The sequence below is a fragment of the Cyrtonyx montezumae genome, unplaced genomic scaffold (assembly GCF_038088225.1).
Source record: "Cyrtonyx montezumae isolate F1298 unplaced genomic scaffold, pur_monq_1.0 scaffold_16, whole genome shotgun sequence".
NCBI lineage: Eukaryota > Metazoa > Chordata > Aves > Galliformes > Odontophoridae > Cyrtonyx > Cyrtonyx montezumae.
Genome location: NW_027071892.1, coordinates 12,365,126 through 12,380,951, shown reverse-complemented (window position 1 = coordinate 12,380,951; position 15,826 = coordinate 12,365,126). Strand labels below are relative to the sequence as shown.

At 44.5% G+C, this 15,826-nt stretch overlaps 1 protein-coding gene across 2 annotated transcripts in view; it reads right to left on the bottom strand.

Annotated features, from left to right (window-relative positions):
- TTYH3 (tweety family member 3) overlaps positions 1-15,826 on the bottom strand; it is a 62,999-nt gene that overhangs the window by 26,464 nt on the left and 20,709 nt on the right. For both annotated transcript variants that reach the window (XM_065732864.1, XM_065732865.1), the window contains exon 2: positions 4,670-4,839. In XM_065732864.1, coding sequence (XP_065588936.1) covers positions 4,670-4,839 — 170 coding nt within the window. The remainder of the gene's footprint in view (positions 1-4,669; positions 4,840-15,826) is intronic.

Here is a 15,826-nt window from a genome sequence, read left to right as displayed (position 1 = left end):
ACTTCTACTTTAATTCCAATAACAAATTCTTCTAGACATGCATGCCATACATTCACTAGAATCTACATGCAGGATTAATTACTGCAACACTGCCCAGCAAAGCCAGTTCTGCACTCACATTGAGCTTAGTAACAGCCATGTATGCTGCCACTCCTTCCCCTAGCAGCGAGCAGTCCCATTCTGTGGCACTTTTCCTTTTTCTGTCATGCTGCAGCAAGGACAGCCACCCCAGAAGCACAGACTGCAGCTGCTGGGATCCATGCTGGGAGCAGAGGGAGCAGAGCTGAAGGGCAGGCAATGTGGGAGCTGCAGATATTTAGCTTTCTATATGTATTTGGCCTCATCTAAATCCAACAGTTGTTTCAAATCCCTGCCTACACACACAGACACACACAGGTAAAATATGCTATTGTTTAAAGCAGATTTAAGGATTTGCACTCATTTTTAACTAGCTTTCTACTTGATTAAAAAGAAGCAGGGGGTCTCTTTTATCGGGGTTCAGTCTTTTAAAGTAAAAAAGGATATACTTCTTATGACCCAAGAGCACAAGCCCCTGAGGCCAAGGCAGATCACATGGCTCCATGCACAAACCTTGGAAGGCTCTGCAGCCTCAGCTATAGCAGATCCCTCTCGCAGTACATGACAAAATCATCACCCAGTGGGGAAGCCTGCATTTCTGTCATGCAGCATGGATACAAGACCAGCATTCCTGAATGACAAAGCTTTTTTTCCACCCTACCACCCTCTGGAAGATACTACTCCAACATTTTCTCAACACTTGCATAAGAAAGTCATCTCCGCTTCTGCTATTCTCGTTTCTGCACTCCTCTCCCCAGCACACACCCCTCGCCTCCTGATTCCTCACCATCTCATCCCCAGTTCTTCCTCCCAGACCTACCTGTATCAGTCCCCTGCTCCTTCCTCTAGCCCTACCTCTCCCTGCCTTCCTTCTCACTAGTGTCTTTTAAGTAAAAATCTGAAAATCCATCTACCAAACTTTTACAGGTCATTTAAGAAATCGCTCCTGCTGCTTGGTTTAGCATTTAAAAAGCCACCCGGCTGCTTATTTTTACTAAGTTTTAAGAAACCTGTACACATCAGTATGGGAACGCTGTGCATTTCTGAGATTAACACTCATAGCTATTGTCTGTGTACCATACCAGATCTTTAAAGAGTTAAGTGATGAGAGAAAACAGCAGCAGGCTGTGACTTTTACATATTCGTACAGAGACAACAATATAATTTTAATTGCTGCACATTGCATACATACACTTCAGTATTGCTTTTCAGCAAGACCCAAGAAATCCAAGTCTGGCAGAAAAAAAAAACACCATACATTTCCCCTCTCCTTTCCTGAAAAGCTCACAGCATATTTTCCCTTAGGGAAAAATATGCCTTCCTATTATTTGCATGCAGGAGTTGTGTGAGCTTAGGATGTGCCATGATAAAGAAACAAGAAAAAAGAAGTCAGCAGTAATTCCAAATTACTTCGCAATGTCATCCACAAAAAAAAAAAAAAAAAAAAAGCTTTATGGATTACACAAAGTATATGTGAACAGCAGAGCATTAATCTGACACAGAGAACATATTCATGCCTGCTGCCATAGAGATCTTCCAGTCATAACACACGCTACACACAGTGAAAACCCCTGCGGATGTTCAATCACCAGTTTGAAAGATGAGCACTAGCCATTCACATCACATCTTTAGAAATGAATAATCTAACTACACCAAGTCATTTTTAATTACAGGAACTTCATAAGGAGAGCCCTTTTTAGACTTTATGTTCTCAGGAGGAATGTTAATTTGTCTGTCTAATTACCACCTTGCACTTTAGCACCAAGGGAAAGTGCTATTACTGGCACTTGAGAAAGCAAGTTTTCACCACCTATTTGTACCCATTTCTTTCAGGTATTCTCTCCAGGAAGCTTCCTACCTGCCTTCACAGCAGAGCTTCCTTCTGGGAGCATTACTGTGACCTACAGGTACTTGAGGATGAGGTGATTTATACGAGATGACAACTCCCTGTACACAGAAACTGATGAAAATTACTAAGGACTAGAATGAACTCAGTTTTCAAGGAATAATCTAGGCAAGTCCTTCCTGCAGCTTCGTGGTTCAAGCAATTGGGAAGACTCATTAGGGAGACCTCCAGTTAACCAGTTCTGCCTTCCTGCTGGCTCAGCATTCCCCACTTTGCTCAGCAGGAAATATGGATAAAAATTAGGAAACAGTGATGCGGAACTCAGCAGGATCCACAAACAGCCCTCTGGGATTAACCACTACCTAGATAAGCATGCATTAGGCATGGCTGAGCTCAAATAGAGTTAACTGGTTGTCAGCTAGGAAGCCAACAGTCCACCTCACAGAACTTGGACAGGCCAGACCAGCCTGTCTGGAACCTCTCGCTGTTTGAGCATCCAAGCTACCCTTGTTCCCTTGTGAACAGCAGTGCAGGCTGCCTCCCAGGTCAGCCTGTTGCCACAGACAGGTGTTCAGAAGAGCCTTATTCCCTCTCACTGGAACATCACAGCATCTGCTGGTCTGGCAGTTCTGCTGTGTGTCATGCACAGCCAGGATAAGATATATCCAGTTGACTAATCTTTAGCTGTTGGTATTTAATTGGGACTTCCCGCTGGCACAGATTACATTCCGTGCTTGCTGGGAGCTGTATCTGCATTCCCAGACAGACACTGAGTGCAGACAGCCAGAAGTCACCAGTTCAAGAGCACTGTCGTGTCCAGCTGCTGGGAGAGGGGCAGAACACAGATGGTAGCTCCCACGGATGGCATCTACCTGCTCTTGCAAAACAAACCAACTTCAGTGGGGACCTTTTCAAAAACAAAATAGGCCAAAACAAACATTCATGCAATAGCACTGCAGATTCCAGTAGAATCTTAGTTTAAGATACTCCTGGATTTAATACTTGCAAAAACAAATGGTACGCCAAGGGCTGGATTTAGAGCAAGCCTAAAATGTTTTCCAGCTTGTGGACATGACTGGGAAATTGCATCAGTCTCACCAGAATTTAAATGCTGACCTTCCAACTTTAAATTGTCTCACGCACACTTTGGGAGATATGCAGAATTCCTCCTTCTCAACCTTGCCTACAATTAAAAGCAAACTGCAGCAGCTGTCTTGGACACAAATGCTGCATAACAATAGCTAACAAGGGCCTGTAGCAGCAACACAGCTATAAATAGCATCAGTTAGAGCTTCTGTGAGAAAGGGTTAGGACCACAGCACTTCCAGTGGATTGGAATGGATGTAGTTGAAGCTCTTGAGATCACCAAAAATAAAGGTGACTGAAGTTGAGATTTCTTCTTTATGACTTGTTCTCTAGTTTGTCTTTCTATTCCAGGCACTTACTTGCAGACAGCAAAGCACTGGAGAAAGAACTCTCTGCAAAGACATCATTATTTGCCAATGCACTAGTTCTCCAAATCACTGAGCCCTGGCCTTTACTGACAAACCCATCCTTAGCTTGCTAAGCTCACAACATAGCGATATCTGCGCTGTGGTGTTTGTTCTAGTACTACAGGGGTTTTCTAGTCTCTCAAACATACCTTGAAGAAGTAAATAGAGAAGTTGATTAATAGCCCTTGAATAGCTAAGCATGGCCTTCAAGGAACACGCTTGCTTCAATAAAGGTGGTGGAGCTAGGATATGTTCTATTAGCAATTATAGTGAGCCATGAGATCTGATGAAATGAAAGTGTGTCATTGTTATCTCCTTTAGGAACAGGGAACACTCTCAAACCTGCAAAGGGGAAACTCAGACCACCTGAAATCTTGGGTAAGAGCAGCTGATGCTTGGAATCTGTAAAAAAAGACCCCAAACCTCAGCACTCAGTGCATATACATCCACAGATCTCAGAGAACCCATCCTACTCAAGTCCAAACAGATTAAATCCCAAAGTATTCTAATTCCTGGAAAGAACATGTTCCCAGTTTCTGATGTCCCAACATTGTCCTTCTACGAAATGGGATCTTCATCTCTTTTGACCAAAACCCAGAACGTAAAACGAACTCCCATTTTAATGTCTTCTGCACGTGTTCTCCACTAGCTCCTTAACTCTCATTTTCAGCAACCCTTCTTTTCACCTCACCTCCAAAAGTTTCTGTTGTTCAGTCATAACATGAACCACTGCTGATACTGGCAGCATCACCAGCCACCCTTGCACATTGGTGTACATGAAATGCAGCAGTGCCTCACACAGGCTTCATGTCCACATCCCATCAAACACCAATACCTCCAAACCCAAAAGAATGATCTGTGCCTCTTTCTTTATAATCCACTTGCTCCATAGTCATTCTTTGTGGACACCAAGAAATCCCCATCTAGACCTTGAACAAACCCCCATCTGACAAATCCTTGAACTCTGGATTAAGTATTAAGCCCCCAAGGATATAGTGCCTTTGATTTACCACTTGCACAGTATCAAAGAGCAGGCCATTAGCTATTCTTTTTCACATTGCTGAAATCATTAGGCACTTCAGCAAGTGGCAGAGAGGAAGAAAATTCATTACAGATACTTAAAACACACAAATACAGAGTGGAAGGAGAAACGACTGCCAACAATTACGAGCTACAGGCAAACACACCCCATATGAAAACAATGCTGAGGATGCCCCACGCCGAGGAAGAGGAGCATCCCTCCCAGCCTTACCTGCACACCAGGGTCGCGATGATGACGCACCATGCTGTACAGCAGCAGTCAGCATTCAAGTGTTCTTCGCTCTTTCGGTGGCGGCAGCAGAGCCAGAAGGAGTAGAACAAGAGGAAGAGCAGGTCCAGAGCAAGGCAGGAGAGCGCGATGCCACCCAGCAGCAGCAGGGCCTGCAGGAAACAAAACCCATCGTCACCCACGGCCACCTCAGTAGTAACGCAGTGATGAAGGCCGACCCTGAAAACCAGTTGTTGGGGTAGGGGTTTTTGCTTTGTTTTCAAAAGCCATAAACAGGAGGCTTCCAGCTTCGCTTCCTCCTCTCCTGCCTCTACTCAGTGATGCCACATCCTAACCCAAACCACAGAGAGCTGAGCCATTTTGTCCACACCAGTGTCCAAGTTGATCTGGGAGGGTTTCATCTTTGCTCCAGATCAGAGTTAGAGAGGGGAAAAAAACAAAGAAACAGTTCAGCCAGCTGCCTCTATCTGTACAGTCCTTTAATCCTCATGAATAAATATGCAGGGTTCTTCATTAGAAATCCAAGTGCACGAGTAGGTTTGAAAGGGGGTGGAATTTATTATACATGAGTGAGATTTAATTGCAAAGAATAAAAGAACCCCCATGCTACTCTTCTATTCTAGGTAGGCCTAGAATAAGTGCTAAACCCTCCATATACCATCCATCCACTTACAGTATACAGCAAAGTATACAGCAAAGCTAATGCAGACACTACAGACACAGCAGCTCAAAGTAGTCACAAGCTTAGGAATTGTCACACCAGTTTCTATTCAGATATCCTCTGGGAGGAAAGGAAATCCTGAAGTGGTTAACTCCATTCCAGTTGTTTTTTATTCAGAAAATCCTGTCCCACATGCCAAAATGCAAAACCACTTTGTTAAATACAAAGTAAAATCACTTCTAACACCAAATCCAGCCACCCTGTCCCATGGGAATGCACGAAATAAAGGGATGTTATTTTACATAGAAAAGCTGGAGGGCAAACCCTTGGGTAGTAGTGACAAATGCCATGTTATAAGCAGCACAAGTATCATTAAAGGACCTAAGTTCCCATCACTGTCCTAATAGTGAAAAGGCAGGCATAGATCTGTACCAGCAAATGTAACACAAAGGTTTAGGCTTTTCTAATTAGCATCTCTTTTTCTCCTTGGGAATGCCATAGGTGCAACAAGACCCTCAACAAAATTTACGAACATTTCTAAGGGAGACTGGTAACAAGTTCCCCTTCGTGAGTTTTTCTTTCCCTTCCTTCCCCCCACAGCTTGCACTGCAGGTACTCCCAGCTCTGTTATTATCCTGGCAAGCTTCACAAGCCACACAACACTGGAACATACTTCCCAGCCAAGCCAACATCAGTGTTTAGAGGCTGTAGTGCCCATCAACCATACATAATGAGATTCATACTCAGGGCTGTCTGCTGCATAACAGATATTCCACGTTGTAGCATGCTGCTTGCCTTTGCAGCCCAAAATTACCAACCCCAAGTTCAGCAGACATGCCAGGGATGCAGAGCACCTACAGGTGCACCTTTCCCAAACTAAACAGCTGAAACTCCGTCTCCCTGCAGGAGCTAAACCTTGGGATTTTTGAGAGAGAGAAGTGGGGGTGGAAGGGAAAAAGCACAATCCCCCTTTCCCATGACTGCGCCAGATGGTGTGTGCTGTTCAAGTTCCTGAGCAGAGAGAGGCCTTCGAGAGGGAAGCTGCCTTCAGAGACTCAAGTTCTCCTACTTCTGAAGGCCTGCCATGAACAAGCTCTCCATACTAAATTAACCAGCACATTCGGCGTACCAAAGCTCCTCAGGGATGTTGGTTATTTTTTAAACACTTCAGGCTGCTGTAATGCCAAGCTTCCCTGCACTGCTTGCCTGCACTTCTTCGCTCACACCCTCCGCCCTCCCGCACACACCAACAGGCACTGCTGCTGGAAAGCAGAACACACTGAAAAGCTTCTCCTGCAGACTCCTCATCAGCAAAAAAGTCACTGCAGCTCCAGATGTAGAGGAACAGATCCCTTCAAATAGAAAAAAAAAAAAAGAAACCCCAAAAAGCTGCTATGCACCAAGCAACCTCAAGTTCTCACTTTGAAAAGACACTTTAACATATGCTGAATGTAAGCATTTAGCCAAAAGGACTTGGCTGGCCAGTGCACCAAGATCTGCGTTTCATTTTCCAGAGAATATTTGTTTTCCATTAATGGATGTGTGCCATGACAACAAGTGAAATCATCCAGCAGAGCAGTTATTAATCTTTCTGACTGATGAGTCAGTTTAAGACCCAGAGACTGGCTGGCAGTGAAAGCCTGGTTGCAACCACAGATATGCCTGTGCCTGCTTCTCGGGATTAAATATCAGTATTTTAAAAAGGGAGGTTGAGGTTGGATAAGCTCTCAGACATTTTATCCTGCAACACTAAACTGGGACTCGGTTATCCAAGGCCACGTTATCCCGAGTAAATGTAAAGTTATGCACTGGGCCCTTTGCCACAAAAGAACATCCATTTGTCTTTGAACATTTGCTGAACTATCAGAACCTTTATCACGAATGATGCATGAACTGCCCTTACAGGAAAGCGGAGACAACTTGGAGGAGCAACATTTTACCACTGTGCTGACACTAATGGCAGAAGTGGAGACAGAGCAGTCCCTGAAAATGAGCGTAAATCCAAGTGGTATCAGCCAGGCTGGCAGGAGACAAAGCTACAGTGTTCAGAAGCTCTTTCAAAATAAAAGTTAACAATGGTACACAGGGAAGTAACCCAGAGCAGCACTGCTAGCTTGGAAAGGCATTGTGAAACCTGAACACTCTTGGTCTTGTGCAGTAACATGCTCAACATCTTCCCGCAGCATTAACAGCCTTCCTTAGCTCTGACTGGTTGCCAGGATTCACAGCATTCACCCTCTCAATGTTAATAAGAAGCCAAAAGGGGCAGAAAACATCGAGGTTCCCTTGCAGAGAGAGCACCATCACAGTAGGAAATACAGGACATGGCAAAAAGCTCACCATAAAAACACCCCTGTGCTGGTCAGCTCCATTGAGCCAGGAGCTTACACACTGCCCAGGGGTACCTTGAAGTTCTGATATTACACCTAAGGACATATATGCTGATTGCCCTTAAGTTCAGCACAACTCACAGCCTCCAGGACTACAACTTTTGTTACTGCATACAAATTCAATCAACATGCCACCCTGTAAACAGGATGATAGATGTCCACACAGAACAGCTGTTTGCAGCTCTCCCCAACCACAAGTTCCCAACTGTGATCCACATCATTATGTATATGAATGCCTCTCTCATCACTGTGGTCCTGGAAGGCTAATTGCTGCTGCTGAGATTGCACTTATGGGACGGATACTCCATTCCATCCTCCCCCAGCAGGAAGTGTCCTCGCTTAAGAGATTGCCATCACAAATGCAGACAAGAAAGGGAGTATCAATCTACACAACAAAAAAGGGCTATGCAAGGTACATTTGAGTACATTTCCTAATAGAAGAAGGAAAGCTCAAAATAAAGATGAAGCACTGTAAAGCAGGAGGTAAATGTAGGACTGCACTCACAGAAGAGTCAAGATCTAATGCTGCCTGAAGAGCTTTTGGTTCATAGCTTAACTACAGAGGAGCGTGAGCTGAGGGAGTCCTCCCACCTCCACCTCTCCCTGCCACAAAGGTTACTTGGCACAGTAAAAATTGGCACCAGCACAGCACTAGAAAGTTAATCCTGAGTAAACACACGGATTATTTTGAATCAGTGTGCATTAACTGAAGTTTTACCCATTTCAACTTATCCAGCTTACAATTGCCACATTTTCTTGACCTGAACTATACTAGCAGGAGTATGGCATAGTGAACAACTATTCATGGGAAACAGGCGATATTCAGATTTCTGGATAGCACTGCTATTTTATTACTAGTCATAAAGTCCACTAAAACCTCAAGAAGAAACTTGAGACCAAAGCTGAAAGTCCTCAGGTGGGTTTCAAAAAATTACGCCTTTTGCTTTTAATCTTCCATCAATAGTTAAAAAATTATTTCATGTTAAACTTTGCAATTCCAACCCACAGGACAAAATATAAAATCCAACAGGTATAGCTCTTGAGCATCTCAACAACAGGGCTGTATTAATCATCACCAGATTGAAAACTGTTTTATATTTCTACCTTAAAGTTAGCATTTGCCAAAAGAAAGCTTTCCACTCAATCTGCAACTAATGTTCCTTCTGGATTTCCATGCAGTGACTTAAGACTGTGATAATAAAACAGACAGAAGAGGTTAAAGGAGTGTGGGAAGAGAAAAACGTTCACCCAGAAGAACAAATGAAGCAAACTGGGCTGCTGCCAAAGCAGCACTCATCTCTATTTATTCCATGAAGGACGGAAGTCTTCTTTGCAAGAAAAGAAACTTCTGTGGGATAGCGTCATGCCCACCCTCCTTCCTACACCTTTTTTACAGAGCATAAGAGATCTGAGGAGCTTATGTACTCACAGATGGGTAATTATGTCCTACTAAACCAAACTCTGTGTAACTCTGGCAATGGGAGCAACACATTTTGACCCCTCATCAGTTCATTCTGAATGTGCTGCTGTGAGTTCAGAGACTCGACTTGCATTTCATCTCTCTTCTGATGAAAACTGGATGTGGTGTTCATTGAGATACTTCACTGTCTCAGGATGTCATTCACTCCACAGCCTCTAGAGAAGGGGAAAACACAGCCAACCATGTATCAGCGAATCTAATTGGGAAGAAGGGGGAGGATGTGGAAGCCACTGCTGATCTCAGCACTAAACCATCCCTATCTCCTCTGCCCAGGGAACAGGCCTTCCCAGGCCAATTACTGTATTCAACACAGTAGAGAGCCAGGATGGGCAGGAAACGTGCTGTGGAAGAGCCTTTTCCCACGGTACTGGGATGTATTCTCCTTCATTAGGGAGCCCTCAGCAGAGAGGAAGAGCACCATGGAAACAGAGGACAGGTCCCACCATCTCATCTCCTTATACAGACATCTCCTAGGGTCAGTGTGCTGTACAGAAGTGCAGTACGTCACGGGTAGATGTATTAACAGCAAGTCCACACTGGAGTAGCAATATAGGCCAATGCTTTGCCTTTGGCTTTTTTGGCTACTGGCTTTCCTTTCTGGAAAAAAGGAAAATGCCAAGGATTATGTCATGCTTCTTTATTTTCTAAATCACCTGAGGACAGTACACCAGACTAAAACAGATCCGCAGCTGGAACATCTAACATGACTAGATAGCTTAAATCCATTTAACCGAGTTGGGTAAACACATGGGCTGGTTTCCTCCATCCTGAGAAACAACCTACACAGGTAAGGGTATTCTGGAGTTAATTGGAATTAGAGCTGTGAACTAAAGCCACTTTTAATTACAAATGAGCGTTCACACAGGGATTTAACGTAGTTTAACTAGAATGGCCTTAATTCAATGCAGTTTAATTCACTTTAGTGCATTTAAAGTGGTTTAACTAATCTGCTTTGAATTTATTCCTCTGGTTAATTCAGATTAATTTCTCAAGTGCTCTTGTACAGGCAACTACTGAGAACAAGGCTAGGTTGATTAAAAATTTATCACCATTTCCTCCATGCTAACATTCTGACCCCTTACTTCATAATTAAATACTTTCCAGGTCCAACTCGCAGAAGCCAGCAGCGCTGAGGCCAAAAAGACATGGCCTTTCAGATACACTGTACATTGCAATAACCAGCATGCACTGCAACCTGTACCAGAGTTTGGCTTAACAGTGCAGGTACATCTAGACACCCTCAGCTTCCATATGTTGGCAGGTGCTAGAATTCAGCACAGCATCTCACGTCACAAACCAAAGAGAAATGGAGAGCACTAAGTAGAAAGGATTTGCTTCACAATTGGGATGAATTTTTTTCCTGCCCACAAATGCAGATCTAAGCCATGCCAATCAGCATGGAACGCTGGCATTCTAGTGGGTTGAAGTCAAATAACAATCCTTTTATTCCCTTAGCTGTTACCAACTCAGCAATCTCCATCTTACACAGCAAGGAAACATTCCCAGAGGTAAAGGGGTCCTCCAAACTGGATGCTCTTATCCCTACTTTCTCCATAATGCTGGCTGAAAGCCTCTCTGCACTACAGTGATGAAAAGAAAGAGACACTCTCACCAAATTCAGTTTCCACTGACAGGTCCCCACAGACTAAATCTTTATTAAATGAGGCTTAGCTCAGAACTGGCAGCTTGTCAAATGAGCATTCTCGCTGAAAAGGCGGATTTCCTTCCTGGGGATTCTGCAGATTCCCTTGTAGGGCTCTGCAAAAAAAAAACAAAACAACCATGGATGCATTGGTGTTCAGTGCAAGTCTCTGCCCCAAACCCCAGATCAGCAAAACATGTCAGGAATCCCCTTGGGAACTTTGGCTTTAGAAGTTTACTTTTTCCTACCATTCCCAGTTGGATGAAGTTAAACCTGTTAGCTTTGTTTAAAGGCAACAATCAAATAAATATTGGGAACGTGAAGGTGAAGGGCTCCAAAGGGAACACTGGAAGAGTTCAGTGTCTCTCCTGCACAGCTGATGCTCACCCATGCCAGACCTGCACAATTCCACCAGCTGTTCCTTTCCCACGTGGGACCAGCTCACACCATCCTGCCCAACAGTGGTCCCTCTGCTCAGTATTTTAGAAGCAACGTTATTTCCTTGCTTAGAAAGCTGTATCATCCATTAAAGTCTTAAAATCCAATCTCCTCACAAGGTAATTTTCCAGCGAAACGGATAATGGAAAGAAACTGTGTGCTGTGAAGGCAGCATGAATTGAACGCTCCTAGAACTCGGGGATAAGCAAGTACTGCCTGCATTACCTGGCTCAAGCCCAAGTGCTGTATAAATTCCCATGCCAAGACAATTCCCCAGCCCCAGCCCTGCTGCGGGAGCTCGGCTCCACTCTCGCTTGCCTGGAACTCCCCAAAGATGAGATGCAGCATTGCCAAGCTGCCTGCTGCACGCAGCCACGGGCCAGGGTTTGCTTGCACAGCTCAGCACGTGATCTTAGCAGCACTGATATACATTATAAAAAAGGCAGGAAATGCTTAGGCCTGAAGCCCACTGACTTAATCCAATTTCCCTCCTCTTTCCCTTCCCCCTTCTACAGAGTGGGCTCTCAGACAATGCATTTCATTTAGAGGGGGAGAAAAGAAAAAATCTCATGTGTGTATCACTGCTCACTATCAAGCAAAATGCTCGGACACCACATTTACCACCTATCTATGCTGACCATACATAAACAACACCAGTCTCAATGGAATTTCTTTCATACCCCTCCTACGTAAGGCATCTGTGTCCTATTGCAGCCTACCAGCTCTCTTTAACTGTTGCTGTTTCATATGAGATACTCGACTAGCTTAATCTTTTGAGAGAGCTAAGCAAATCAGACTGCATCAGTCACTAGGATGTAAACACCCAGCTCAGCTCTCAGCTCTGGCTTCCTGAGCAGGAGCAGACCAGCACCTACCACGCCATACCCCACAGCAGTCAGCCACCAACTGCTCTGAGAAAGGTTCCTACCCACCTTTTCCGTTTGGGAGTGGAAATGCTACAGTGGAAATAAGAGCAACCCCTAAGCACATCAGAAAACAAAAAAAACCTTATCCCAGCTGAGGAAACTTCACCCAGTAGAACAAACATCAACAGGATAAGTTCACCCCATCATCAGGGACAGCAGTTTCCACAGGTGTGACAGCTGCAGATAACATGGTTGCTTCTGTCATCATTCCACGTTGTTATTGACTTGCTGGATTGTTTTCAGTGGTTCAGTATCACACCACACACACTAGTTAAGGACTTTCTGAAAAACCTGAACAGCATATGCATCCAGCTGCACACAGAGCACGCACAGACGTACAGCACAAGCATTCTTCCTTTCATACTGTGCTGGCATCTTCTCCATGCATCTCGTGACTGGCAAACATATCAAAGCAGGGAAAAACAGACCAAGTACGGCCACTTCCTAACTACTCCAGGAGATAAACACACTGAGTATCCAAATTTGCCTCCAAAATTTCCATAGAAAATGAACTTCTTTCAACTGTTTTTTTTTGTTTGTTTGTTTTGTTTTTTGTTTTTAAACAGCATTTGGACTGAAGCAGTTCTGGAAAGTCAGGCAGGTTGCCTTCCAAGCCTTACCACTATCAGACCCTGCAGAGCATCCTACCCCCTTAGTGATATCACTTGCAGCCTTCCAATTCTGAATAATCTCAGTGGGGCTGAAACCAGGATTTTGTAGAGCTCACTAATGGGACACAAACAGGTAAGGAAGCACATTCACTTTGGGAAGAAGCGGTGGCGTAGGGGCGAAAGAAAAGCAGCAGCATTACTTTTGTTCTAAATTAATGTGTGCCAATAGCATATTTCAGCATCTAACCAGATGAGCTCATCTTTAAGGAGTCTGTCCAGGGAAGAGCAGTGGTTTTGTGGCAAGGCTCTGAAATGTTCTACAAAGAACACTAAGCACCGTTTAATTGGAAGCAATGAGTTCGTACTCTGTGCAATCAGAAGGATTGTAGAAGTATTCCAACTGTACCACAGGAACACAAGAAGTACATAGAAACCCAGGAGAGTCAAAAATAAGGCAAACATAGATTACATGATCACAGCTGTGCCGGTGGGGCAGTGTTTCTGAATCGTTTGCAAATGATGCCTTGCCCAGAAAACTCCGCATGGCAGCACCTCCACTGGCACCATTTTATTAAATCAAATTCATATTTTAAGGTGCTTTTCTTTTTGTTTGCCCTTACCTTCAGTGCTGCACACAATAAACTCAACCATATCAGCATTTCCATCTCAAATCTTTCAATGATGCCCCAACCCACTGTGCTCTTGCTAGCTGTCCTTGTGACATAATTCCTGCATGAAGCCAGCTTTAAGGCAGCACATTGATCACGAGGAGAAGCCATGAAGGACTGGACAAGGCAGTCTCCCACAGGGCTGGCAATTTCCCCTGGGCTGGGAGGGAGGGATACAGACCTCTGAGCCACAGACCTGCCTACACAATGCCAACATGCCACTTCACCAGCAGACTGGCAGTGATAGTGGCTGCACTTCTCACCCTAAATTCACTCCAAAACTGCCTCTTCAAAGACTATAGCGTTGGGGTTAAAAGAAATAAAATAATCTCTTCCATCAGCATAAGCAGCATATTTCCCACCCCCAAGAGAAACTCAATTCGCGTGCAGGAAGCACTTTCACACCACATCTTTTTCTGTTGCATTTGTTTTTGTTTTCCCCCTTTTATTAAAGGAGAAAAAAAAAGCTCTCTCAAAAAAAATACCTCCGGGACAAAGACAACCAATATTCACTATTGGGAACCTTCAAATCCGAGGGAAAAAAAAAATAAAATAAAATACCACGGAGAGACTAACAGAGGAAGCAGATCAAAAAACCCTTCACGCCAGCCAAGACCCACCGCAGTCACAGCTGGAGCCTGTGCTGCTGCACCACTGACACGGCCGGCAGTGGCATTAACCGCTTCTCTGCAGCCCGTGCACAGGAAGCACAGAGCAAAGAAAGGCCTCATGCAGGCTCCTCGCCAGCACTGAGGAGGGATTAGGGCCTCTGGTAGCTGTGCTGAAGAGAAAAGCTACTTGAGCAGAGATGTTTTCTTTGCAGCTTTTGCTGAGGGGCCGCAGATGGTCCTCTCAGCAACCAGGTGAAGTGGGATGCTGCTGCCTCAAGAACAGTGGTCTGCGTGCCCAGCTCTGCCGCTCCACTGCTCTGTTGTTGTGCTACAAACAGCAGACCACGTGCTTCTTCAATTCATATCCCAAACACCGTCCTTGAGAACAGGGAAAGAGGTAACAGTAAGCGTGCACACAGCTTGAAAAGCCGTGCAGTAAAAGTGAAATCCAGTGCCACTGAATGAATTGCAGAGCGCATCCCACCAGGCAGCTTCGGGTCTCAGCACCTCTCTGCTGTTTCCCCATTTTCCAATGGCATCTGGGAGAAGAGGGGAAATGGTTGCCTATCAGCTCAGCTACGTTGCTGTACCAGTAGCTACAGCAGTAAGTAGAGGTATGTATTTGTACCACTTTCTCCTACAGGATTTCTTCTTAGCTGCTTTTCCCAACAGATCCATCATTTACACTAGAAATCAAAGCTGTTTAAAGCTAAACCATTTCACACACCTCTCCCCTTCAGAGATCCTTCCATCCTGCTCACGTATAGTGTTGCTCCCACACCTCAAGTCCTGCAGCACAGGCACTCATTCATTCTTCTCAACTGCGTTTTGAGATTGATTTTACAGGAGAGTTCCCAGAGCTCTTATGGAGGTTCTGCCCACACTGATGTCATGGTTATATTTAAAGAAGGAATCCCACTAAAGTGGTTTATAACGTGCTCTGGCAGGACAGTGTAGACAGAACTAAATCCTATTAAGCTACTTAGGTTGCTTTCCCCTTCTAAAGTCATTTGTCAGATGCTAGCCCTACACATAGCAGCCTACCAGCCTCAAACCAGCTTATCAAGAGTCACGCTGAAAACACCAATCCAAAGAACTAAATCTATACACCACATAAACAAGAAACTGGGGCAGCATGCTGCTCCAGTAACCTCCTGGGATCCCAGAGGGTGGAGAAGGATGCTGGTTGGCTTCTCATTACAGTTTGACTGGAATCTACTCACACACCACTGGACTTTATTAGTTAAAATAAAAATGACTTTGTGTACTGCTCTTGACACGAGTCAATACATTTTGAAAGAGTTATATGGAGAGTACCTGAATGGAAGGCACACCTTATAAACAGATCTCACTAATGAGGAGTGGGGGATAACTGGGAGACGAAGCACCATTCAGCCTTCACTTGGCACCCCAGGGAAAAGCAGTGTTCAGAGTTGTCTGGTCTGCTTTCCCAGTAACTTGAATATAGGCGCCACTGAGTCCTGAAAGATTAATTCCCATAAATGTTAAACGCACATATTTAAGGCTCCAGTTTTATAGCATTCATCCCACTAAGTCAACACGTCACTGCTACAAAACCGTGGAGAGAAACCTCAACTTCATAGGTCCCATAAAGTAGCAGAGAACAATAGGCTGGAAGAGACCTCTGGAGGTCACTGTAGTCCAACCTGCAGCTAAAAGTAGGGCTAATTTCGTAGCTGGATGAAGTTGCT